This window comes from Pocillopora verrucosa, chromosome 13 (genome assembly GCF_036669915.1).
Source record: "Pocillopora verrucosa isolate sample1 chromosome 13, ASM3666991v2, whole genome shotgun sequence".
NCBI classification, from domain to species: Eukaryota; Metazoa; Cnidaria; class Anthozoa; order Scleractinia; family Pocilloporidae; genus Pocillopora; species Pocillopora verrucosa.
Window position 1 is genome coordinate 12,086,012 of NC_089324.1, and position 25,798 is coordinate 12,111,809.

The following is a 25,798-nucleotide window of genomic DNA, read 5'->3' on the forward strand; positions in this document are numbered from 1 at the left end:
CCCAATCTAAAAACAAATTATTTCTGTCATTTAGCTTGCGAAGCTTGAGAGAAGAATCATTGCTTGTTATTTGTCTTTTCTCTGAAGAGTGTTAGAATTATCTTACACCCAATGAGCAGAATAAGAAAAAGCTTTTACATTTCATTCACATCCGACTTCATGCATCAGAAGAGGAGAAATTGACTTCTACAGTGTAAATAAAATTAATGTCGGTCAAATCTCTTTACCTTCTTTCGGACGTGAATTGGCAGACCTATGGAACACTTAATGGTTCTTGTCAACGGCTTTTGAAAACTGCGCTTAAATTGTCATCAGACTGATGATAGTAATGGAAGATTCCTACTTTCGGCTTATTTAAAACACATCTTACTACTTCCAGGCTTCTCCGCTCTAAAAACACATCTTACTATTTCCAGGCTTCTCCGCTCTAAATCATCTGAACGAACAATTGTTGAGAAATAACTTGATTATCCTTAATTCGCGCGGTGGAAGAAGACGTCGAAAGCTAACTTTCCTAATAACTACTAAGTACCTATAAAAAAAGGCTAGGATACAGTTATTAGGTGAATAAAGCCCCACCCCCCTTCAAAATTTTCCTTTAGTTTTAAAGATGCATCACTTTCTCTCGAGTACTGAGGAACGAGGTAAAGTATTTTTCGTCCAGTCAACGTTACAAAAGACCATCTTAAATATCATGAAGAGTTACGAAGCGCTCTTCATCATTTATGAAGATAAACGATTGACGTAATAAAGCTCGTTAAGAAGTGCAATTTTTCCCTTGATCCTACATATTCAACATATTCTGATTGTTTTATTGTCCCTGAATAAAAGTGTCACAGTAAGTAGTTTGACGGTATTTAGGAGTGTTCCAAAAGAACGCTCCAAAAACTTTTAGGCTCTTTGAGAGTTCTTTCTTCTGAATCATTTAAAAATGATATAGAAAACAAAGACAAATTTGGTACTTTTCAATCTCTTCTGCTTAAATTTCTTTTTTTCTACGAAAAAAAATCCTTTTTCTTTGTATTAAACCGTTCTAGCAGAAGGCCAGTGCCAAGAACAATTAATACGATTGACAATTTGAATTCACCCAGCCTTAAGCCGGGATTTTCAAACGCGAAGTAGCAATAAGGCATTCGTAAATAAGTCGTCCTTCAACTCAACTTCAAGACCCCGTCAGAGATTTTTTACTCGGGCTTTCCGAAGGAAACGCCCGAGGTATAAATTCGGCTCCTTTTTTTTTTTTTTTTTTTTTTTTTTTTTTGCGTTCAGTCACAAAACGCAGTTCCACTGCAGCGCAAGCGTGAAGTGTTAGCGCATGCCTAGAATGAACCTTAGAGAGCTATCTAGAGAGCATGGCTGCCTTTGTGGACAATTCCTTGCCTGATGCACGGGAAAGAAATTCGATGGCTATTACGCCCAATGTACATACAAAGTCACACACCGTTCGCAGTAGACCCACACTAAAACTTGTGGAGCGTTTTTGGAACGGGTCGGTCCTCGAACTTTACGAGAGATCAATTTACGAGCGATCCTTTACGACTGAACCTTTTATTGAGAAATATCAAGCGAAACCTGCTATATCAAAGGAGTTATCTCATATTATGTTTACATGTAAACAGAACCGTGTATTTAGACGTGATCGAGAACCCAGTAGAATACCAGAAGCTATTCTGAAACGTTTCAGAAGAAAGGGCAGAAAACTGAAGGAATTTGTTTATGAGTGTATTCGTCCAAGCATACCGAAGTCCTCTTGGCTACGTCGTTATGTGAAGGTTAGAAGAGTTACAAAGAATGATTGTAAGCGTAATACGAAGAGGGTAAGATTAAATAAAGTTACAAAACATGATAAGAAGTATTTGTTGAATTGTTCTGTAAGGGTATATCAAAGGATAATTAAATTGAAGTATAGAGCAAGTAGGTACTTATCAACGTTTTCTTGTAATAGACCCATGTGTCTTTATAAGAGTGAGACACACGCATCAAACTATTCTAAATTTCAACTGAGTTCAGATATAGAGAAAAACCCTGGTCCTACTCTAATGTACATTGTCCCTAGCAAAACAATAATGGCACCATATAGCCAAGCTAATGAATTGGTATTTGGACAGAATTCAGGACATCAGTGTGTCACAATGAGTTTATGCTCTTTGATTTACAATAACAAACAAGGAATCAATTCTGCTAATGATCTTGTGTCAATAATGAATACTGGAAATCAGTTGTATTCAAGTTTGTCTCAGTTAACCAGGCAATCATTGTTAATGCAGACAGAATTACTCACACTTTTAAATGTGTTCGAGACTGACTATGAACTTCAATACAATAAGAGCTACACTGGTACTATTCATCAAGAAGCTACAATAGAAGGATGTCAGTTCAGTTCCTCCTTAGATAGAGCCTTTCAATCACTTATATCCGAAAATTTCAACAATTTTGTCTTGACAATAGGATGTACTGCAGTTGCTATCTATTGTAAAGGTAATGTGGGCTTTAATATATTCAATTCTCGTGCAAGGGATATTTATGGTAGAAGCCATCCTCAAGGTACATGTGTGCTGCTTGAAGTATCATCACTGAATAGCTTAGTACATTATTTTCAGAGTATACATGACAACGATATATTTGAATTGAAAGGGGTTAACAGTAATAAAGTTCAAAATAGTACCCTTTTTCAGAGTCATGCCAACTCACAATGATGTTCAGCTAAAGCTGTAAGACAAAATTAATTAAATTTTTGAAAATCGCCACAAAAATTTCTAATTTAAACGCACCCTAAGTAAGCCCAAGTTCATGCAGTTATGCGTCTAGTTAAAATTAACATTTGTTGTTTAGCAATGAAATTAATGAAATTAATGAAAATGTCCAGCATTCTCACCATGCTGCAAAAACCTAATGGCTAATTTACATTCTGCTAAATTAATAGAGGGAATACTTTTTTCCGTTTTTTTTTTTTTTAATATTAACTGACAATAGGTGGAACACTCTTCAAACGTCACTTCGTGTAAATTTATATGAACTGCTAAAATTACAAATGTTTTGGTTATGCATTTGGGAATTGTTTCAGCCTGTTAGATAATCTCGAGTCTTGCTAGCCTTGTTTGATAATGTGATGCAGGACCACACAATATATGTACTTTTGCTTTCCGAGTGATTTTACCTGGACCATCATAATGGGGCTTTGTTCTCGGACAATAATCGCCACTGGAGGTCCACAAGCAGACAATCCCAAACACAGTGTGTTTAGGATTATCTATTCACCTTGCTTAGAGTCCTCCACTGGAGATCTTGTTTAGGTTTTTAGTTATTGAAGTAAATTGTTTCTCGAGTATTTTGTTGGTCTCTGATTTCGAAAGTCGGTTGAAATCGTTCGGGTTGGTTTTCTAAAAATACATTTAATCTGGCAAGGTCAGTTGTCTGGTAAGCCCACACACGCCTACCAATAGGATTTTAAAGAGTGTACTAAGGCCCGGGCTGAAAGAGTCATTAAGAAAAGAGTGACAGTCACCCATTAAAAAAATCACTTCTTGATCAGACTCTCGGTGCCTCCCGTCTGCTCGTGGTGTTCGAGTTAGTTCACCCCAACAGTCCAACACAATTTTCATTTGTAATTGATCCTGGACAGGCCAATTTTTTTCTCCAAAAAATATTGCCATTGATGTTATTGGTGATTGTTGATAGCAAGTGTTGTAAATTGGTAATAGCAAAAAGGTTTGCGGCTTGTGTCCCACCTATTTAGTTTGTTTTGTAAATTGGTGATTGCCTAAGACTCCTCTATCATTTAGTTGGCTTATGTTGTATGACTGACTTCTTGTGTATCTTCATTTTCCTGTTTTTGGTCTTTGCGAATCCCACACTCCCACTTTCTAACACTGAGACACAGAGACTCTCCAGTGAACAAGGCCATAATTGCTACCTTCATGTGTATGCATGTTGCCTACATTTTCTTACTGGATACAAAGTCATCTTTGAGTCCGTAAACTACAACAAACTTTGGTCTTAATGAAGTTATTTACATTTAGAATGCTAGTTCTCAGATGATACAAGTTATATTTAAAATGTATCGCTGCTTTTCAAGTTTAAGTTAATTTTCTAAAAATGACACATAATCTGTCAATAGTGCAAGTTCCTGTTCACTTGTGAGTGGAATCTCTTTCTGTGGAAGCTCTACAAAGAAAATAAGAAAAAGGAGTCAAAGAATAAAAAATGCTTTTAATTCTCCTATTCAATTTTTTGCCTGAAAAGGTGCACTGACATATCACAATTGATTGTAGTTTTGAAATTTGACAAGTGTTTTTGAACCTCTCACAGGATTCAAAGATTCATTGAGTGCTCCAAACTCAAGATTTTTCAAAGTGACTATCAAGTAACCATGAATCTGAACATGATTACCATGGTTGTCGAAGGTTCATGCAACAACTCAAAACTTAACATTTACACACTGAGGAGAAAGAGGCAAAGACTGAAGACTAATTAGTTAAATGTACAAACTTGACTGCAGAACACAGGTCACCTAATTGGTGACTTTCACTAATGATCTTGTCCCCCAAACTATTTTTTTTAATATGCCATGGCAACCAAAATGGTTGTAACTCAGAGGAATGTCATTTCAAAACTAAATTAAACATTGCTCTGTTATAAGAGTGTAAAGAATGACAAAAAAAATGCAAGGGAATTATAAAATTTATAAATATGTTTAAGTCTGAGTTTGTATCTCTACCTGTCTTCTTGGGAGTGATCATTCCTGTGGCTGGATCACTAATCCATCCACTGGTAACAGCTGCTAATTATTGTCATCAGACAAAAAAAAGAATGATATAACTCAACTGTTATAATCATTGTTATTATAACTATTATTATCAAAACCATTATCCAACAATTATCAATGATTGATAAATTCCCTTCATATGGATTTCTGCATTAAAATTGATTAATCATTTGTTTCAACGAAGAACATATACTATTCAAGGTTTTTGCTTTCTGCAGGCATTGATCTGAAGCTAGAAAGCTTCAGCTTTTCTACACCATCTTGGACTGACTGACACACATGGCCTTGATCTCATGTGGGTATCTAGACTTTCTACAGTTTGGATCACATGGGAAGATAAAGTGCATGTAGTTGAATTGGAAGCAGTTGATCAAACAAAATGAGTTACTCCAAATCAGAGCTGTGAGCCACTATATGATGTTCAGAAGTTTAATTATACAATTGGTTTTATTACACAGAAACAAAATTCCATTCCTGATTTATATTGAACACACTTTTTCAATCCATGATTAATACTAGTTAATTTACTAATGATGTTCCATTCATCAATTTTTCTCAGTTTTTGTCTGCATGTTTGTTTGTAAACAAGCTTTTTTTCTTTAAAGCAACTGATCATAATGCAAAATAATACAATTTTATTTAGACCATGCACAATTTTCTTTCACTTACTGTTTCCTAAAGATCACTGTTACCATCATTTTTTATCTAAACATTTCAAATGATGACTGAATAACACTGTAAATATATGCAGTGAAACTGCAACACCAACCACTCAAAGCAGCTTCCCTTGTTATCCCCATTAGTTTGGCCAAGTCTTCTGCTCTGATAGAGGTGTATGCGTTGGATACTAAATCAAATGTCCTTTTCTGAAGTTTTTCTGAAAAAAACATACAAGAGGTCATGAACTAGACACCATCACCAAACAAGGAGGGTAATCTGATTGCCTTAACCCCAAACATGGAAATCCCAAAAGTTTTTCACATGTAACTTTTCTCCTATAATCCACACTTTATCCAGAAAACAGGTAATAAGAATACCAAAAGTTATAAGATAGAAGTTTTAAACTTGATCTACCACCAAATTCTTGTAACTAATCTACAAAGAAATATGTGGTAGCAAGAGGGGACAATTAACAGTCCAATCTTGGGAGAAAAAGGGTTAGGACTTGTTGGAAGTAATCGGTTAATTACATTATCCGTATAGGTATATGAGTGAACTTCAAGGTAAAAAGGTGTAACAACAATCAGCAGTCTAAACCATGTTAAGCTCTTCTCATTTTTTCAGTCAAAAACTCACTTTTACACAAGTCATATGAAAGTCAGTCTCTCCTTGCAAGTAAACAAGCTAAAACTAGTAAATTAGCAAAGTTTCTCTAGATCCCATAGCAAGCTCATGAAAACATTTTTTTAAGCTCTTGTACATAATCACATTCAATGGAAGCCAAATTAATGGCTGGTAGCAGTCTTTACTTTGAGAAATCAAAACATTTTTTGCTTCATATTTTCTGGAATTTCAAGCAATTTATTTCAATGAAACTCAAAAACTGACCACACCAGACATGATTTATTGCTGCAGGCAAGTTTTGTTTAGTTTCAATGAAAAATCAGTCTTTCATGGAGTCAATAAAGAGTTCCAATGGAATTACTTTCTTTTCTTCTCCCTCTGCTGTTTACAAACAAATTGCACACAACAGATCGTACAACTTGTAACAAGGAGAAAATCATAAAAATTTTAGAGTTTGCTGCTGGTAGGCATTTAAATCTCACCTGTTAATGCTGTAATGATTGGGTGGATAGAAGGGGACCATTCTTCTTTCAGAGCATTATAAACAGCTACAAAATCTCTTTTCCAGATATGACATCCTACATTCCAAAGTTTTGCAAGCTCTGGAGTTGACTTAAGGTGATAAATAAATAAATAAATAATATTAAAAAAATGTATTAACCAAAGAAGAAAAAATATACAAAACGCTTATGTGGTGGACATTGTAGCCTAACAGTTGACTTGCTGAACTGCAAATCTAACTCCTGGCTGAAATATTGTAGTTATGTTTTTGGATAATACTAAAATTCATGTGGTAGAAGATGATATCTTGGTTTGCTACTAAATTCTCATAACTAATTTACAAGGAAATGTGAAATAGGGGGTTAATGGGTGATACATATAATGCTCAAAGAGCCCCTCTCCCCCAAGGAGTAGTCATGGAATATCATGGAAGCAAAATAGAAACTATTAGAAGGGGTTGGGGGTGGGGTGAAGTGGCATGTAACTAGCATCCCTTTAGCAAAAATACCAATATTATAAGATAATCACATTATACTATGATCATATTATATTGTATTATATTATATGATAAACTAAATTATACTGGTATTTTAATTGGTTCTTATTGATGGATTATTGGAGTACATTCACAAAAATTCAGGTATAAATGGCATCACCATTACCACCATTTTTCTTCATCATACAAAACTCACAGATTCCATGTTCTCCTGCAACTATTCAGTAACAGATCACAGACTGCATCAAAATGTAGTAAGAGTTAATATCATTAGCACACTTATCCACTGCTAATACACCACATTTATGTTTTTATCATATTTTACAGTCATCTGTGATCTATTACTGATTGTAATTTATGATAAGCTAAATTATTCTCTTATTTTGATTGAATCTTACTTATTGATGTTAATACAAATTGTTTGTAAATCCTTCAAGAAGAAAATCTACATTCATGTTGATTATCTGTCAAGATTTACTGTAATTACAAGAAAAAAGTTGACATAACTCACCAGTTTAATTTCATCTGGTGTTCTTTTCCATAAAAATTTGGCATTGCAGCTGAAAAACAGCAAAAACAAAAAAAGCTTCAACATGATAGAAACAGAAGCTTTCTTGTCAGCTTGTTGTGTTTATTTAACATGGAGGGAATACATCAGCTATAAGCTGAGAGTCATAGGGGTAACATCAACCAATACTGAGTGGTATGCTTCTTAATTTTACACCTGTACAAATACAAGCTTGCTTTGTTTGAGTAATTTAATGTTTGTAGACTATTGTGTGAGCTGCTCCTTGCCTTACAAATTGCTAGTAGCAAAATGGCCATGCTACATGTATGTACTAGAGAGATTGATTTAGGATGGAGTTCAGTTGAGCAATTGCTCAGCAGGTTGGTACCCATTTTCAGAAACAAATTTCAGGACTTTTCTAGGACTCAGATTGGTTTTTCCAGGACTTCAAGTATCACCTTAAACCCTTCCCTTTCATTCCTAAGATTTGTACCTCAACTCTCCTAACAGTGCTGGGGGGGGAGGGTGGGAAATTTGAACCTTTTTTGGGTGGGGAAGGGAATTTGAACCATAAATGTTAAGTCTTTCCAATGGAACAAGGTAAAGAGTTCCCTTTTGCCAGAAAAAGCTCAGAAGAAAAGTTCTTCAAGGTCTACATAGGTTCAGGTTTTACCGAAAAAATGACTATCAAACCCAGCACTTGGGTAGGAAATCTGCACACAGTTTTGGCGCGAGGAAGTGGGAATTCAAACAAATCTAAATTTCACATGCCTGAGGGGCTGCCTGAGGAGGGGATGTTGAAGATTCAAATTGATCGATCGTGACACATCATGGCTTGCCTTAGTCCTAAACATTGCAGGCTCATTGTCAAATGTTAGGTTTACAGAAAATTAAAACTTACATATCATTTTGAAACAGATAAACCGCTAACAGCTGTGTATAAACTTCCCCTGAAGCAGAACCCTAGGGATAAATAACAATATGTTAGCACAAAATCGGCAAAAAGTTTAAATCATTATCTGCTACTTCACAAGTTTGGTAGATAGGACAAGTGCAAAATGCTAGTAACTGTGGTCCAAAACTCACAAAAAATGGGAATATCAAAAGAATTTGAGGAAATTTTACAATTTTGAAAAAAATAAATTTCCACTGTACTTACGTCGAGTTCCATTTGTTCGCATTTTATGCAAAGCTCTTCAAAATCCGGCTTTTCTGCAATATCCGCCATCTTTCATTTCTTATTTCTGTGCCAGGTTCAATCGCTGGCTCAATATTTTCCGAAGAAACCTCGAACAACGAAGATTCTCCGAAGACTTTCGTCAGAGTTACAGCAGCTGCAAAGGAAGTCATCCCCAAGCCATGCAGCGCTCCGTCGGTCAATTAAGTGGAATCGCGTCTGTATTTTTTCGTGGATTTCGTTCTTCTGCGTTTGCAGCAATGCCGATCAAGGTAAAAGTATTTTTTCTTTCCCACAGTTTGTAGTAGGTTTAATGTCTATCGCTAGATCTACCTCCCTGGTACTGGACAATGTGCTTGTATTTCAAAGCTTCGCTATTTCACTAAAACCTGCACGTTAACTGCTGAGAAATGACAGGCAATTACGTCTCTTGTCACTTTTGGAGTATTTTTCCTGGGCTGTCCTTGTCAATTAAAATTGCAGTTAAAATTTAGCGACCGAGCTGCTCTTTGCTTGAGATAAGCAAAGAGTTATGTTTGCGTAAAGCATGAGCGCGCCATATCAACTTTCCTTATTACCAACTCGTGGTTCGTGTATGACTAAGCATTTTTAAATGATAATTTTAAAATATAATCAATGTGAACAACTGCAGCTTATTAATAAATTATGCAATTCCCAGGAGAAAAATCATCTTGAGTTTGGACTTTGAATATAGGAGTTTATGTCTACAGACTTGATGAAATTTTCACATTAAAACATCGCATGAATAAGATTAAGGCTCTTCAAGTGAAGCCCAACAACGTGTGCATTCAAGTTCATCTGATGAATATTCCCATGTGTGTTGCATTTATATCAGTTTGTTTGTATTAAAGGAATATCAGAGAAGAACAAGCAAACAAATAAACAAACAAAAAATAAAACAAAACAGAACAAAAATTTACATGTTAGCCTTGCTCGTTCAAATTACATAATCATCAAATGCAGGGTGGGGGGGGCAGGGGGTACATAATGATGATTGCATGGAGGAAACACAAGCTGTATTCTGATGAGCAAGGAGGCTCTAGGAAATCTGTTTAAATGTTCTTGGTAATCATCTCACAATATCTAACCCTCATGTGTAAGTGTCAACCTCTTGATATCTAAACACTGGAAATATTTCAGAGAGAAATCCCCCCCCCCCTCTCTCAGAAAATATTGTTCCCATTATAAACTTATTATCCTAATCTCTCCCCAAGATAAACAGCATTGTTGACAAAAATTGATGCACCTAATTAAAAAAAAAAATTAAAATGCATCCATCTTTGCCAAGGTAACCTTAAATTTACTAGATTTCCCCTCTTCAGAGAAAAAAATTAATATATCTAAATTTACCTCTATTGGGGAGACTTAGAAAACTGTAGTAGAGACTGTAAGATTTACTTGTTGCCAGGAAACTTTGGAGAGAAGGGCATGTGCAGTGCAAGCATATTCTTAACCCTTTCTACCTTAATATCAATATTTATATTCTCTACACTGTTCCCTATACATTTCCTACAGGACTGACAAGGAGAATATGGTATTTAATGGTAATAGGACCCAGTGGAGTCTAAATTTGTCAATGGCAAGCATGATTACATACCAAATTGGATGACGTGAAGTCCTGTTACCAGTTAATCACAACTATTACAATGTCTGAAAAAGAAATATTTACTTGAGTAAGGGCTTCCAATATCAATTATCAATTATCAGCAGTAAAAAAAATCTTCTATTTTGGAAATTTTTCAGTTTTAAAAGGCAAGTGGTTGTTGCTATGGTTAATGTAATCAATTCTGGGATTGGTGGATTCAGCTCATTGAATGTAGTAGAATTGGCTGCTTTAACTCTCTGGTTGCAGTTGTCTGATTACAGCCAACTATCTTATTACACTATGCAATTACAACTTCACAGAACAGTTAATGAAAAAAACAGAGCAGGTGATGCACCAATCACATTTGAGGAAATTGGAATGGTTATGATTTAACTCAGAATGCTACCATGCTGTTATGTGATATTGGGACTTACTTTTATTTGGTGTACCTACACTGCAGATTGGTGACAAGCTTCCTTCTGTTCAAGTCATGGAGGGAACTCCTAAAGACAAAGTCAATGTGGCCACTTTGTTCTCAGGAAAAAAAGGGGTGCTATTTGCTGTACCAGGTGCCTTTACTCCAGGTTGCTCTAAGGTTTGTGTGGAATGTTATGTGCAGTGATTTGTGACAGAAAAATGAGGTGAAAACATCATACTGGTGTAAAAATGTGGGCGGGATGTTGACAGAAAGGTGCTGACAGTGAGAAATTGATTAACAATCATGAACCTCTTTACTTGGTGATCATTTTCCTTATTCCTGTGACTCCAATGGTTGATTCAGGAGTGATTTGGTAAGGAGGAATTTTAAGTTAGTCATTCTTGCTGGTTAAAAGTGACAAATCTTACTGATAGTTATTGAAAGGTTGTGCCTAAAGAAGAAACTATTTATTATAGTAATGGACTTTTTTTTTTTTAAATGCTCAGACTCATCTTCCAGGATATGTTGAAGATTTTGAAAAATTTAAGGTAAGGTGGAAAGTATGATATGGTAGCCATGATGATTGCATTTAAAACAGCTAATATTTTGTTTCCAGTCCAACTTTGCTTAAATTGTGGGTCTATGAATCTAAGTAATTTTGTAATAGTTGATGCAACTAAAACTTAAAAATTGAGATGAGATATACATTTTAACTTCCATCATTTACCAAGAATGTAGTCTGAGTCTGGTATTAAGATTGAGCCCCTAGCAAATGTAAGCAAAAATTTTTTCTTTTGATTAGTTTCTCTGTAAACTGAAATAGACACACATACTTTGAAAAAAGAAAAATGGGTCCTGATGAAAATGTGAATTTACAATCCCCTACAAACTTGCCACAAGCCACTTCAATTTGCCACCTGCACAATGTTGCTCTCTGGAACAGTGTATAACTATTTTAGGTTACGAAGTAAATTATTAAATAAATATTGGTGTACCAAAACAAATAAACTCTTAGTGGTATATGGGATATTTTTTTTGACTTGTAATTTTTTTCTTTTGATATCCCTTGTTGCAGTAATGTGAAATTGACAAACCAATTTTTTGTACATAGAGCCATTGCATATAATGTTTTACCACACAACATGAAGTTTAAGTCAAACAAAGAAATGATCCTCACAGACAAACTACAATGTTAGCTATTTCAGAAAAGAAGTCTGAAAAAATTCAGGCTTCAATGGGATTTGAACCCATGCCTTCTAGAGACTAGACACTATTACCAGCTGAGATACAGAGACACAGGTTAGGAACCAAGGAAATTTTAAAGGGTTCTTCTTTCTTGTAAAGGAATTTTTATGTGATGTTTCTGAGTCTAAGAAGTCTATTATTTTCTAGGAAAAAGGAGTGGATATTGTTGCCTGTATCTCAGTTAATGATCCGTTTGTAATGGCAGCTTGGGGAGAGGCACACAAATGTGAAGGCAAGGTACATGTACAGTACGGTATTAGTGAATGCACTGTAACCAGTACTTGTGAGGTGTTGTCAATCTAGAACTTAGTTAATGCCTGTTTGGTCTGGTTTGCCAGACAAGAAGAACCCTGTAGAGGGACAAAGGGGGCTTCCCCACCCCTTTGTTATTCTTACACCAACATCAGTGTGCTACAAGGGAAGATCCATGTATTTTTGAGAGGGGACTAAACACAAATTTTTTTTTTTAACATTGAAGCCTTTATACGCTTATGGACTCACCTTAAGTGGACCCCCCCCCCCCCCGTATCTTCCCTTTGGACTCTCCTGATGGACCCCCCCCCACTGTACCCTTCCTTTGCACCCGCCCAGTGGGGCCCCCCCACTGTACCCTCCCTTTGGACTCACCCAGTGGACCCCCCACTGTACCCATCCTTTGAACTCCCCTACTGGACCCCCCACTGTACCGTCCCTTTGGACTCACTCAGCGGACCAGGGGGCGTCCTTACCTCCCGCGATTTCCATTACTTGGAGATCTTGGTTCTCCGGTGGGTTTTCTCATGAAAATATTTGTGGTAGTTAAATTAATGATGGGACAGATTACTTTCCCTGTATCGTTTATCTTCATGCAAACCAGTACCCATACATTTTTGCATATCATTGTTTATATGTAATTCGAAAGTTGGGTGTTTTTTTGTTTCCAGATCCGCATGTTGGCTGACACACAAGGTGAATTCACAAAGGTGCGTTTTTATTTTTCTTTAGTCAAACCACTTAAAAAAGTTCTTTTGGATTCTGTTTTCGAAGGGTCTTTCTTCTTTTTATTCTATTCTTTGCTTCGTTGTAAAGTTCAAGAACAGGCTCAGGGTCAAAGGTCATATGGAAGGATTCGGAAAAGTTGATGGACCATCAACAGCAAATATGAGAAGGGGAGGGGAGGGTGTGATCGTCTCCCACCACTGTGGCCTGGGTTCTATTCCCAGACCTGGTGTCACATGTGGGTTGAGTGTGGTGTTGGTTCTTGTCCTTTGCTCAAAGAGTTTTTTGTCCGAGTTCTTAAGTTTTCCTTCCGTTGCAATTTGAAAAAAATTTATTAAATATAAACATCTTTTGTTTTCTCATCGAAAAAGTGTCTCTCTTTGATGAGAAAACAAAAGGTATTTATATTTCATGTCTGTTTTCAAATTATATTTATATAAATATGAAGTAAGAGTAATGAATGGTATGAGACAAATATTGACATTTCATATCTTAAAATGTTTGCCTTGCCTTAAAAAACTATAGACTATGAAAGGTAGTATTCAAAACGTTAATACTTTTTCATACTGCTGAACACATTTCGCCAAACATGCGACTCTCTTTGTGTATTTAGTCACAAAAATTGTCGCAGCTTAGAGAGCTGATGTGCGATACAGAAAGCATCGTTCATGCCAACCGAAAAACGGCAAGAGAACTTCTGCGGAGTCTTTCAGTTGTGATGATTATGTCGCTTCTTTGTTGAAGCATTTCACTCTTCAATCTTGGCTAGCTGGTTACATCTTGACAGTCCCAGCTGTAAAACTTATCATATATTCAACCGTGGTCTCTTTCCTTGGTCTCTTAGTATTTAGATCTGAGAACGGCAAGCGTATGCTACTGATTGATGGGAGATGTTAAAAAGAGTAGCGGGCGTCCTGTGCTCTGTGTCGACGAGTTAATTGAAAGAACGATTTGCTAGATAAGATCCTGATCGCGCTGTGTTGTTTTTTATATTTAAACATGTCATGTGAAAAATTGCTGCGGTTCTTTCCTTTAATCTCTGAATATGAAGAACTTCGCTTAAGTTACATCGCTAACTGTGTTTTGAACATTTTTCTGAACTATACCGCGGTGATGTTGAACATTCTGACGATATATGCAATACGGAAAACTTCGCCATTGCCGAAGACAACAAAAACTTTGCTTGTGAGTCTTTCTGTCTCTGATGTTGGTGTTGGTTTGGTTGTTCAACCGTTTTACTCTTCACTACTGGTCAACTGGCTACAACAAGGCAGCATCAGCTGCTACACTTGCCGAGTGTTTCTTATGATTGGTTTTTTAATTTTTCAAGCTTCGTTCCTGGGTGTGATGGCTGTAACTGTGGACAGGTTCTTAGCTGTTTATCTTCATCTCAGATACCAGCAACTTGTGACGCACAGGCGTATTGTTGCCGTGGTGACCTCAATATGGGTGTTCAGTGCATTTGCTTCTTTTATAAGATTAAGTGGTGTGCGTTTTATTCAGCCCGTAATCCAGTACATCGGTATTCTTCTTGGTCTTGTCGTGATCACAGGAGTTTACATCAAGCTTTATTTCGTCGTGAGACGACATAAAACTCAGATCCAGTCCTTGCAAGTACAGAGAGGACCGCGTGGCGAAATAACACAAACAGCTAGTCGTATAAAATCTGCAGTCGCTATATTCTATGTGTATGTTGCTTTTCTAGTTTGTTGTTTGCCGTACGTCATTTGCGTCTCCATTATTCAATTCAACGGTCCTTCCGTTACATTGAAGGGTTTTCATCTTTTCTCACTAACTCTAATTTTTCTGAACTCGTCTCTTAACCCTTTAATTTACTGCTGGAAGATGAGACATATTCGACATGCTATCGTGGGCATACTGCGCTCCTTTTCTGGGAAAACATTTAATGTACGTTTATCGTACGATCGGTCTTCAAGTGTCGTTCATCTTGATACCTGAACCCTTCCGTTTGACGAACTGAACCCGCGTTTAGTTTGCCCGTTAAAAGGTGGTCAAACAAGAATAAAGCTAAACTGATCTATACGACTGTGCTAAAACAATTTTGAAACTAGATTGTGAAGTATTGTATGAACAAACCGCAGGCAGTACTCTGAAAATGGCGAATCAGATTGCCGTGGAAAAGAATTTGAGTTTAATAATTTCGCTTTTTTCAATATTTCTTATAGATGTTGGAGTTATTGCCGTTTATTAATACAAATGAGAGTAACTGAAAGGACTGACATAAAATAAAGATACGAAATAATTCTAAATATCCAACGACAGACGGTTTTCGTGTCTCTTGGAATTAACTTTTTTTTTCAGAACAGATAGAAAAAAGAAATCAAAAATTGTCTTCATTTTCTTTTGAACTTTATCTGAATTTCAACTTTTTGATTTGTGAAACTATATTTTAGGTTTTCTTTGAATATCATAAAAAAAGCCGAACACAAATTTATTTCAGGTAGACATGAGAGGCGCATTTGAAAAAAGTCGTTGCCACCTTCTATGAAAAGTTGTATTTTTAGCCTGCGTAGGTGTCGGTTTTATGTACGCTACAGCGATCAGCGGGAAGCCGCCAGAGGCTTGGTCCGGGATGAAAAGTAGTTTCGTTAAACAAGTCGCTCACCTAAACGTGTAGACGTCTTAAAATCTGAATATAGGAACTTATCACAAACGCAGTTCAGTTGTCTTTACCCGGGACTTAAAATGATTACATGCTTGAATACTCTACCAGCGAAATTCCCTATCCACAAGTCTGAGAGTGAACAACCTTGAAAATATTTGTGTCATTAACACAACTACACTTGTGACGTGTTAATGCGAATAAGTTCAAAGGCAGGGCGTACTGATCGGGAAACCAATATCTCTCGCTTAGATTATGAGAGTTGAGGTAATGATGAACTAGCTGATATGGCCTTGATTTAAAACCAAATTTTGAGACCTGACAGAAAAAATAGGCTTAGCATTAGGCGGGAGTAGATAGCGCTGGTGAAAGGTTTAACTGTTTTTTAGATTATAATACATCGCTATGTTTTGCGTGAATTTTTTTAATCGCCGGAAGGTGGATGAATTGTGCACAGAAGAGGATCTTAAAAGTAGAAACGAAATTCTCGATTTATTTGGCAATGTAACCGTATTTATGTGTTCAAAACGAGTGATTTGAATGTCTTTTTGACTATGATTTTAAGCATTTTAAGGCCAACTTTTTTGAAAACAAGATTCTGGATATGGAAATAGCAACAGCAGGTGGCCTCATTCGTAGGTGTTTTGGCCTTTACCGGAATGGAAGTTATCAGTTCTTTGTTAGATTTTTTGTTTTGGTTTATTTTCATGTTCTTCATTCGGAAGTGAGTAACTTTTACGTCAATGTAACTTCCAAGTTTTAAAAGGGTGAGTGTGATCTTAAACTGGTTGAAGAAATAAAACCTCGTGTAGAAACCCATTCTTGAAAGATTACTTTGACAGATAAATGACTTTTGATCTTTGAGCTTTCGTACATGCTACTTTCGCGGCATTTTCAAATTCAGTGTTGTGGTTTATTACGGAATACATAAAAAGTTTTCCGCGGCACAAGAATCAGAGCCAGCCTCGCCTCGCAATTTCAAGAATTAACTCGGCCTAACAATGAAATGACAATTTTTCTGGACCCCTTAAATCAACACTAAGTTGGTATAAACTGCGTTGAGCATTTTTATTCAGTTTCCAGACTGTTTCCGGTTCCTATTTATACAGGTACTCTTCGTGAAGAGAGGATTTGTGGGAGTAAGGTGCCAGATCTCTAGCTCCAAAGTTCAGCGCGCTAATAGCTAGGCTGGGACATTTTCCACTCTGAAGTTTAAATTTACCAATAAAGAAAGAATACTTACAAAACTAGACATATCTCGTCTTATTCCCTTCATCCCTTCAATTACTGTAGGCTGTTGATATGGAGCTTGACGCGAGGCCATTTCTTGGAAATGTACGGTCAAAGAGATATGTGATGGTGATCGAAGATGGACTGGTGACAGCGCTCAACGTAGAGCCTGATGGTACTGGACTGAGTTGCAGTCTGGCTAACAGCATTCTGAGTGCATTGTAGGTATGTAATGTGATAAAATGAGTCTGGGTGTGGTAAAGCACGCGAGCTATCACAACGGCCAATCAGAACAATCATGAGGAGCCAATGAGAAGTCGAGGTAAAAAACGAGTAGAGTGCAAATAGCGCGGGAAAACGCGGGTGACCAAGTCGCGATTGGTTTTAATTTTAAATCTGATTGGTTGAGAGTTTAGCGCAAACCCTCTACACCAATCACAGAATGTAACATAGGATTACTATGTTGCTCAAGTGGACAAATAGGCTCGAATTTTTGCTTTTTCCAAGGGTTTGCACTTTTATCCGCCCCCATTCACTTTCCGAGGGAGGAGTGCGCGATCATTTTTCAAACAGTGGCTGGTAATTGCGTCTAGTTGACAAGAGAAGACATTTTGAGGTTTTATGTGGATTGCATTTGTTGATTTGATTTTTTCTCTTTTCTTTTTAATATCTTTTCTATGTTTTTTGATAGTTTGTATTCCAAACTGCGATACGGAAGGAGTAGAATCAGGATTGGATCAATCGTGGGAACATGTCATCTATTCGTTTCTTCATTGTTTACAAAAAATGGAGCATGGCTTAAAACAGTGGACTTAAATGTGAGATGTTAATAATAAGTCAAGATAAGAATAATCTTCATAATTTAATGTATTGGCAGTTAAGCAGGAAGTAATGGTGAGTTTATGAAAAGTTGTGTACTACAGAAGTGAATAAAGGACATGGTTCCATTGATTTACATTGGGCTTCAATACCAATCATTTTCTGTAGCTCGTCATTTTGAGGGTCATTCCTCTTGGTTTTTCCGTACGTTAACATTCCGATGACATAAAGGTTCAAATAATACCCAGAGTTCAACACTACGCTGTGTTGTCTGTACTTCCCAACATCGAGCCAAATATTTTCTTGTCCGGCCCTCCCTCCAGGTCAATAAGTACTTATCATTTTCCTTAATCTACCACTTTACAATTTTTCCTCTATGTCTATTTGCTCATCCTTATTCACTAGTTTTAACCTTTCATAAGTAATAACGTGTCTCTATCTCGCTGCCAATTGACGCTACCGAAATTATTTTTAAAACTAATTACTCAAGAGACACATATCACCAAAATCCATTTTAATTACAAAAAATTCAGTCTGGTCTGGGCTGTTTGTGATTTTCACGTCCATGTTATTATACGCAGGGAAATTCATAGAGAATTCATGACAGCTGTGATAAACTTGACTATTGCAAAGGGAAATTCCACTGCTCCGTCACATGTTTTCCTCCACGTTTACGTGTCGACTGGTTGAACTTTGACAGTGTTTTTTTCGTGGTTACCATTTAAATGTTAAAAATCTTTACACAAAGGCTCCATGAAGCATAACGCTTCTCTCCCTTCGTAGAGAAAGGAAAATTTAAATAGTGCGAAATTTCGTAGAACAGGGATTCAGCTCGTACGAGACATGGATTCAATGAAACGAAATAAAAATAGTTTCCTTCTTTCTTTTTCTCGCTAAATTTAAATCTTTACTATGATTATACGATAGCAGAAGTACGTTGTTATTATAAATACACACTAAGTATAAAGCAGATATGCAAGTGTCTGAGATGAATTATCAAACCCCAGCACTCATTCGCAATGGGTTTTTTCTTAGTGCTTGATTTAGTTCCTTGACCTCTATGTTTCGCTGCGGTTATCTGGTTCTGATTGGTCACGAGGCAACAAGTGGTAAAACCAGTTTAAAAAGACATGTTCTGCCGGTGTGAATTGGGTAGTAGTCATAGGGCCGCGAGAAAATCAGTGTTTTTACCACTGTAAAATGTAACCCTCAGTAAATAAAGCCCCTACTTACTCACGATTTATACGATATGGTTGCGTTTGATAGTTGTGCTTTTTGCGTCACAATGAGCTGTGGTAAACCTAAGAGTGACCGGCATCTAATTTCTCCTTACAATGCTGAATCATCTAGTAGGCTCATAAGAATAAAGAAAGTGATCACCAACCTAAGAGACTTTGATTATTAAATGAATCTTCCTTGTCGGTAGAAAATGAAATGTGTAAAAAACAGTATGGAGAACATTGATACTGATGTCAGGGTGTAAAGCACTAAAATGGTGATTTATGGATTATTGAGATCATATTTCCTTCTTAGTTCGTCTGTCTTGTTGGAGGGGGACCCGGGTTTCAGTCGGATACCCTTAGGGTGTTTTTTCTTGGACGGTTCCGTGGGTTCCAGGGGCTCGTATCCGGCTGCCCGCATACAGCAACATATCAACCAAATTATGAGATAAACAATGATCGGGATGAGAATTATGGCTAATATAGGAAGGAGAACCCACAACAGATCATTTGCCATCGGGCATTTCTTGTGATGCCAATCTTCTTTGGGACAATCGTCTGGTTCGAAATTAACCGACGGGAACCGTGCACATTTTTCCGTCGATGAGCACCAGTAGCACATGGCGTCTTGATGAAGACACTTTTTACATGATCGTTTCCGTTCGTGGCAGGGAATCACTCCAACTGAAAAGGAAAAAAATATAAAATTTGCTTACTCCTCTTCCCTTAGAGCCTTTAAATTCCAAGATCTGATTGTTAATTCTCTCCACTAGCTTCTACCTATTTCCTTGTAAAACGGTTACAAGAATTTTGTGTTAGATCAAGATAATGACTTCTACCTGATAAATTTGAGTATTCTCTTTACCTGTATACTAGATAATGTATGGATATTTTAGGGAGAAGTTACAGGTCAATCTCTTACGGAAGTTCATGGGTTAAAGATCTTCATATCTAATATGCAGCCTTTTTCCTTTTTTTTCCTTTTCGCATTTTCTCTCTGACTTGATCTCTATGAATTTTTTTTTATTTTTAATTTTTGTCCTGCGGTTTTGTAGCTTTTGTATGTGAGTTTTTTGTTTTTGTGGTTTTTTTTTGTCTTTACACAAATCGCACCTAGCTTTGTTCTTCTACTCCCTTCCTTTTGAAATAAGCACACTTAATGTTTATTTTGGGCTTGTTCCCACGGAACAGCGACATCTTATGTTCCTCTTTCTCTCTTTCCCAAGCCCTTCTCGATCCATCTTTATTTCTTACCGCCACCAGTGTGATTTCAATAGAAGCTTTTCATGCAGTAGCGAGGTTCTGTAAAACTAAGTTTTTATTTTTTTTATTGCGACTGAATCTTCGAAAGAAGAAAAAATATTAACCCATTTGTGTTGTCCTGTGTAGTAAAATACAATTAGATTGAATTTATTAGAATCTTGTGTCTCTTTTTTTTGTTTGTTCAGCAGTGCAATTAAGGAACTTTTTCTAGAAAGGCGAGGAATGCCATTTCTGAAAACAAGAGAATTAAACAGAGGCAGAAACAAAAGGCTTTTTATCATGAACATTCCTTCATAAATACATCGTTTGTTCTTTTGTTATCACAAGTTGTATGCTTTATATTCGTGGAATTCTTCCCCTGTTTGTAATAATGAAAAACAGAAAAACATTCACAGCGCTGTCTGGGCCCGTCTCCAAAATTAGGCTAACTACTGTTTATCCTAATAGTAATTGATCAAGTCAAAAGTGCATTCAGCAAATCATGTTTTTCATTAAGACCAGTTTCCCAAGGGGAGATTAGGAAAAGGAAATTAGATATTTTGATCTGTCCTGGAGCTCAGAGGAGCAAAGATCAATGCTCTCGATACTGCGAAATGAATTAACGGGGTATGTTTCTAAGAAACTGTTGTGCTGCGTCGGTAGGGGTATAACAAGATGAATCTGTTTTAATGAACTGAGTTTATAATGTAAATTGGCCGCCGTAATGAGTTTCGGAAGCTGACGGTTTCAAGTACTCTTAAGTACTTAAAAGGCCTTGAATGGTCCGGGAATACCCGCATAGAACATAGATCTTTAAATACGTAATCTTCTTGCGAGAGAAATGTTCGAAAAGTACAACAGTTTTCTCACAGCTGGTACTCATTCAATGAAAAATGTGTTCAAAAGGGCATGCTAATTTTTCAAACAATGCATTTAACGGACGGTACAAGGTGCATTCCAATTACACAAATAATTAGTTTCCCAAGGGGAATATTTGAAAAAAATGTGTAAGGTAAATTATCTTGCGAAGAGCTTGAAGACCAAAGATTTAGTGTTTTGATTTTGGATGCATGGAATCAGTTTGAGGAGGCTGAAGGTCTCCAGTGAAGAGATTATACTCACGAAGAGCAATTCTTCAAGCAGTAGGCGACTATTAAAAGCACTACTTGAGTGTTATTTTGAGAGATAATGATAAAACTTTCAAAATATTTGCATGTGAATAACAAATTTCCTTAAGTCAGAATTGGGGTTTCTGTCGAATTTTGATAAAATCATACAGTTGTATGTTCATTAGAGTAAACGGGTTACCGATACGTTTTCTGTTTTGGTTGGTAGTTTTTCTCGAAACTTGCCACATCTGATTAAAATGTTTTTACGAACTTGAAGAGTAATTAATCCTCTGGCGTAAGGAATATTTATTAATTTAAATACCACCTACAAGGGGTTTTGTTTTCTTAAAAGCAAGTTATAAGCCTTGCTACCCTTCTTGTTCAGTATTTTCAAGTTATGGCGATGTCTAGAAATGTCCAGAATATGTTTTGTCACAGATGCTGTAAAAACGCGTTGATTTCTATCGAAGCAATGGTCGAATGTGTGGACAAGTTTTAAACGAGGATTCTAATTATGCAAGTTTCATTGCCTCAAGCTCATCTCCATAGTTTCTTGGTTGGGAAAATTCAGAAACACCTAAATTGCATGTCAAGTTCTTTCTTTGCCGAAAAACATCCCTTGGTATTCAAAGTGCCCACAACACCAAGGCGTTAGAAACTTTGCTATGCGCAGATCTTTCCTTTTGGTTTGACGACACAAAGCGCTTTCCTTGTTTTTGCATAATTGTTACGTAGGTAGAATCAGAGACCTTTCGTGCATAAATGGAGAATAGAAATGTCGCGACAACTGTACAATTTAAGCTAGCTTCTTTAAGAAACGTTTACCTTTCCTAGAAAATTCTTCACTCTGTTTTTCTAAGCTTAAAAGGCCATCTTACCGAATGAAATACTCCTTCGCCTATGCTATAAAAAAGGCGAGGAATTCCTTTGGAAGTCTCTCAAGCATGTAACACGAAAGTTATCTACCTACTAACAGGGCGATACCTCATATTCAAACTTACTTGGATAAATACATTGGCCTTTGTACGCTGTTTTCTCTTCGGGGCAAGACTGCTCTGTTGTTGAAGAATTGTAGTACGCTTGGCAAGTTTGTTTAGATTGGCACCAGACACAAAACTCTCTCGCAGTACAGTTCTCGCAACCTCCTTGGCTGCCACAGAACGCGGTGACGTTCATTGTTACCACACTGCTATTCCCGGCTGCCGAGTCATCTGCCATAACATTGTTTACGGCACTGAGTTCATCCAAAGATTGATCATAGTATGCCATTACAGACCCTCTTTTTCTGTTATCAGCTGTTTGAGCACTGCATTCTGTCCGTCTGTATTCGCGCGGGCAAGTTTTGCTTCCTTGCGACACACACTGGCTTTTAAGTGATTCATCACTGCACCACTCACAATTTCCTTCTTTAGACAGACATTCCTGGCAGCTTGGTTGACTTTGAGAGCAACCTTGATCGTCTAATGCGGAATCGTAGATGTTGTGTTTATGCCAAGGAAGCTCACTGCAATGGTACACTTCAACCACCACAAACAGCAATATGATTTTTATCCCTTTCATTCTGACAATATTCTTGGCGGGAAGAGACACAAGATGTACTCCTTCCCGCAATATAGTTCTTTCCTCGGATGAATTTTAGCGTAAACAAGCCGTTCTCTTCATGTTTTCTCACGCCGTCTTAGAAATGTTGGCTGCCCACTCTAAACAACGCTCCAATACTACTAAACAAATGCAAAAGGCGCACTTTCTACCGCATTAATTATGGTTGAATGATTCAGTGCTTATATTTGCATAAGTGAGTGTTAACCGAGAGGCGCTCTTTTGTTTTTGGGACGCATGAGGGATTTCGACTCAAAACTGACCGCGGGATGTCAGCAGAAGAACTTTCTTCGCACTTTGGATACATAGGAATATAACAACGGCAGTTATCTGAATTGTTTCCTCTAGATATACAGGTTTGATTTCATGCCCCAATCGAAAATTCACCGTTTACAGAATCACTGTTTTTTCGCTGCATGATTTAGGCGCAAAGATTAAGACAGCAGATTTGTATGGTAATTTATGATAACGATACATTTATCTTTGCCTTTTGAAAAGGCGCTTAATAAAAACAAAGAACGTCTTGAATTGAATAGTGTAAAAGAGTTATTAATTGAACCTCATGTTCCAAAAGTTAGCGTAAAAGTCTACTCACCATTAACTTTTTTGTTGGATTATTTATTGAATATCATTCCTTTCAACTGAGTGAAACAGTTTTATACATACACATTCAGACCCTTTAGATCACGGCCTAAAATATCACGGCTTTATCTTCTAGACACTGTTTGATAGACAACCTCTAAACAATCGTTAGATATGATAGGTATAAATTATTTAGTATGAAGGAAAAGGAAATTGCCAGTCATATTTAATGGTTGGAGTGAGAAAGTGACTTTTTGAGAAATGAATATGTGTATCACGGTAGTGCATGGAACTGAAAATTCCCTTATTTCCGCCGGAAGGAGTCATGTGTTTACTACGCAGAATATAGTTTGGCACATATCCACAATGATGATGAATACTATTGAAATCTTCCAGAGAAAAGTTGATATTCTCTTTGCTAGCCGCCATATTGTACACACTATTTTAGTTCAAGATTGGTCGTCATACATTACGAGTGTATCTCATCAAGGCTATTAATGCCTCTTAAAATCATTGGGTGGTTTAGCATAAAAATAGCGCAAATATACAGGCGAGTTTTGATCACGATAACGGGGCGAACGAAAATTTCAGCAATGAGCACAATGTCCGCTTGTATTAGATTTCAAACCATTGAATATAGGATTTCAGTATTATTACCATATTATCAATTTTTTCAGTTTTCGGCTTTATCAAAGCTTCAGCACTCGTGAAAGAAGAAAACAATATAAACGTGCTTCGTGACAAACAAAAAAAAATCAATTTTTAAATCAAAATTTTTTCTCGCCCATAAATTGAGGCCTAATTATAAAGGACTTCACGATCACGACTTTCATTTTTCTGTGTGGGGACCAATTTGTTGCTTTGCTCTCCATCTCATTTTTTCCCATTTTACAATGTTATCTATCGTCGCAAATTTTGTGCGCCCCAATATGCCAAAATGACTTTACCAGTGGAATAATAACAGCCTGTTTCGGGCAACGATACGGCTCAGTTTCTCTCTACAGTCTTTTTTAGGTTTCTAGTTTAGGCGTTGATATAGTTAGGCTGGTTAGCCTAAATACTGAGTCTCAATTTCTACGGAATGAAAAGTGAATCACCAGATATTGCTTTAATTACGTTGGCTACCGGACTGAAACTTAGAAGCCCTCTTATTTACGTAATAAACCTAGAAATGAATAATTCGCTAAAATGGGCTCTTTTCATCATAGTAAGCGGTCAGATAACAAGCGATGCAATGTGGAAGTAAGGTGAGGTATTTTTATTGAGAATTTGACCGTACTTTTTATTCCTAACAGCGGTCGTAAATATTCCCATACAAACTCTTGTAATTTCGCAATGACCCTTATTTCGCAAGATGATGATCTCACAGCTGGAGCTTGGGCCGCCTGTGCCCTGACGAGGTCAACAACGTTGTGTAGGAAATAATTTTTTTAAATTTGATGTGGGTGCAAATGGAGTTTACCCCGACTCAAAGCTCACAGTTCCAGCGGCAATAACGTTTCTTACAATAATTATGTTCATAATCAGTGGGTATAAAATTTCCTAAACAAACCAGAATCTTTCGACCGAGACTAGATCTCAGAGATTACACAGAAAGAAGAGAATTTGAATGGTGTGAGAGTCATATGCTGATTAATCAGATTTGGGCCTGGAACCTTCTTTGAGTACAGTCAGTATAGCATGGGATATAACTGAAACTCGAACATTGGTTGGCTCGAGGTCTTATTTCGATAGAGAGGTCTCGTGCGATCTGTAAAGCTTTCCAGTTATACTCTAAAACTCGCAGTTTATGCCTTTCATATATTTCATGCTCTCAAGCACATAGTCATTCATTCTTCGAGACATCCTTTTTTTCCCTAGGTCTCGGCAGATTTCATCGATTTTGTCCAAGAACAGGTTAATATCTGATCACTAAAATACCTTGTTATCGGAACTTTGATGGTCCATTTCAGGGCATCTGTTATCCATATGATAAAGCTAAGTCGCATAATTCATGACCCGACAAGAGAAGCGAGTGCGATTCCATTGACAAGTTTCTTTTGAGGGGTAGGGAGTGGCTCTATATTGGTTACTTTTGACACAAATCTTGATTAATTAGTCAATAATTCCGGAAATGGAGTCTTGACGAGTCATTTCAGCAGTGATGATTGCTTGGATAACTAGAATGAAATGTAAGGCGGAAGGTTGTTTCGACGTCTAGAAAAACGATTTTGGTGAGAGATCATCGCTTTTCTGCCGCTGTTTTATCAGAAATGGGTGTGAGTAAAATAGATACGAGGGTAGCGCAAGGTTTTGTTTGAACAACTGTGAAATATATAGTAATATCTAGCAATTAACTTTTCTCCAAGCGCAAGGGTTGTAGTGAAATTGAAATCGCGTAATGATCTCAAACTTCA

At 36.9% G+C, this 25,798-nt stretch overlaps 3 protein-coding genes across 4 annotated transcripts; 1 reads left to right on the plus strand and 2 right to left on the minus strand.

Moving 5' to 3' along the window:
* Nucleotides 1-3,989: 3,989 nt before the first annotated feature.
* LOC131792592 (COP9 signalosome complex subunit 8) lies at nucleotides 3,990-9,017 on the minus strand. Of its 2 annotated transcripts, none has more exons than XM_059110012.2 (7): nucleotides 8,714-9,017; nucleotides 8,456-8,517; nucleotides 7,558-7,606; nucleotides 6,532-6,661; nucleotides 5,535-5,642; nucleotides 4,718-4,777; nucleotides 3,990-4,164 (listed from the first exon to the last, which is right to left on the minus strand). In XM_059110012.2, the coding sequence occupies exons 1-7, from the start codon at nucleotides 8,780-8,782 to the stop codon at nucleotides 4,082-4,084; spliced, it is 561 nt and encodes a 186-aa protein (XP_058965995.2). In that variant the 5' UTR covers nucleotides 8,783-9,017; the 3' UTR covers nucleotides 3,990-4,081. The 2 variants fall into 2 exon arrangements, with proteins under 2 accessions (XP_058965995.2, XP_058965994.2); XM_059110011.2 differs by having other exon boundaries at nucleotides 4,718-4,780; nucleotides 8,714-9,009.
* Nucleotides 8,881-17,786, plus strand: LOC131792582 (peroxiredoxin-5, mitochondrial-like). The gene is made up of 7 exons (XM_059109997.2): nucleotides 8,881-9,003; nucleotides 10,798-10,932; nucleotides 11,262-11,303; nucleotides 12,148-12,237; nucleotides 12,924-12,962; nucleotides 16,895-17,056; nucleotides 17,523-17,786. Exons 1-6 carry the CDS (start codon nucleotides 8,914-8,916, stop codon nucleotides 17,054-17,056), a joined length of 558 nt encoding a protein of 185 aa, XP_058965980.2. The 5' UTR covers nucleotides 8,881-8,913; the 3' UTR covers nucleotides 17,523-17,786.
* Nucleotides 17,787-17,905: 119 nt separating this feature from the next.
* Nucleotides 17,906-22,957, minus strand: LOC131792581 (uncharacterized). The gene is made up of 2 exons (XM_059109996.2): nucleotides 22,223-22,957; nucleotides 17,906-19,554 (listed from the first exon to the last, which is right to left on the minus strand). The coding sequence occupies exons 1-2, from the start codon at nucleotides 22,779-22,781 to the stop codon at nucleotides 19,151-19,153; spliced, it is 963 nt and encodes a 320-aa protein (XP_058965979.2). The 5' UTR covers nucleotides 22,782-22,957; the 3' UTR covers nucleotides 17,906-19,150.
* Nucleotides 22,958-25,798: the final 2,841 nt, after the last annotated feature.

Coding starts and splice junctions, on each gene's coding strand:
- LOC131792592 (XM_059110011.2), bottom strand. CDS start 8,782: ATGGCGGATATTGCAGAAAAGCCGGATTTTGAAGAGCTTTGCATAAAA. Junction 7,607..8,455: donor TATCTGTTTCAAAATGATAT/GTAAGTTTTAAT, acceptor GCTGTTTTTCAG/CTGCAATGCCAAATTTTTAT. Junction 6,662..7,557: donor CACCAGATGAAATTAAACTG/GTGAGTTATGTC, acceptor TATCACCTTAAG/TCAACTCCAGAGCTTGCAAA.
- LOC131792582 (XM_059109997.2), top strand. CDS start 8,914: ATGCAGCGCTCCGTCGGTCAATTAAGTGGAATCGCGTCTGTATTTTTT. Junction 9,004..10,797: donor TTGCAGCAATGCCGATCAAG/GTAAAAGTATTT, acceptor CCTACACTGCAG/ATTGGTGACAAGCTTCCTTC. Junction 10,933..11,261: donor TTACTCCAGGTTGCTCTAAG/GTTTGTGTGGAA, acceptor TTAAATGCTCAG/ACTCATCTTCCAGGATATGT.
- LOC131792581 (XM_059109996.2), bottom strand. CDS start 22,781: ATGAAAGGGATAAAAATCATATTGCTGTTTGTGGTGGTTGAAGTGTAC. Junction 19,555..22,222: donor AGGCCAATGTATTTATCCAA/GTAAGTTTGAAT, acceptor TTTCCTTTTCAG/TTGGAGTGATTCCCTGCCAC.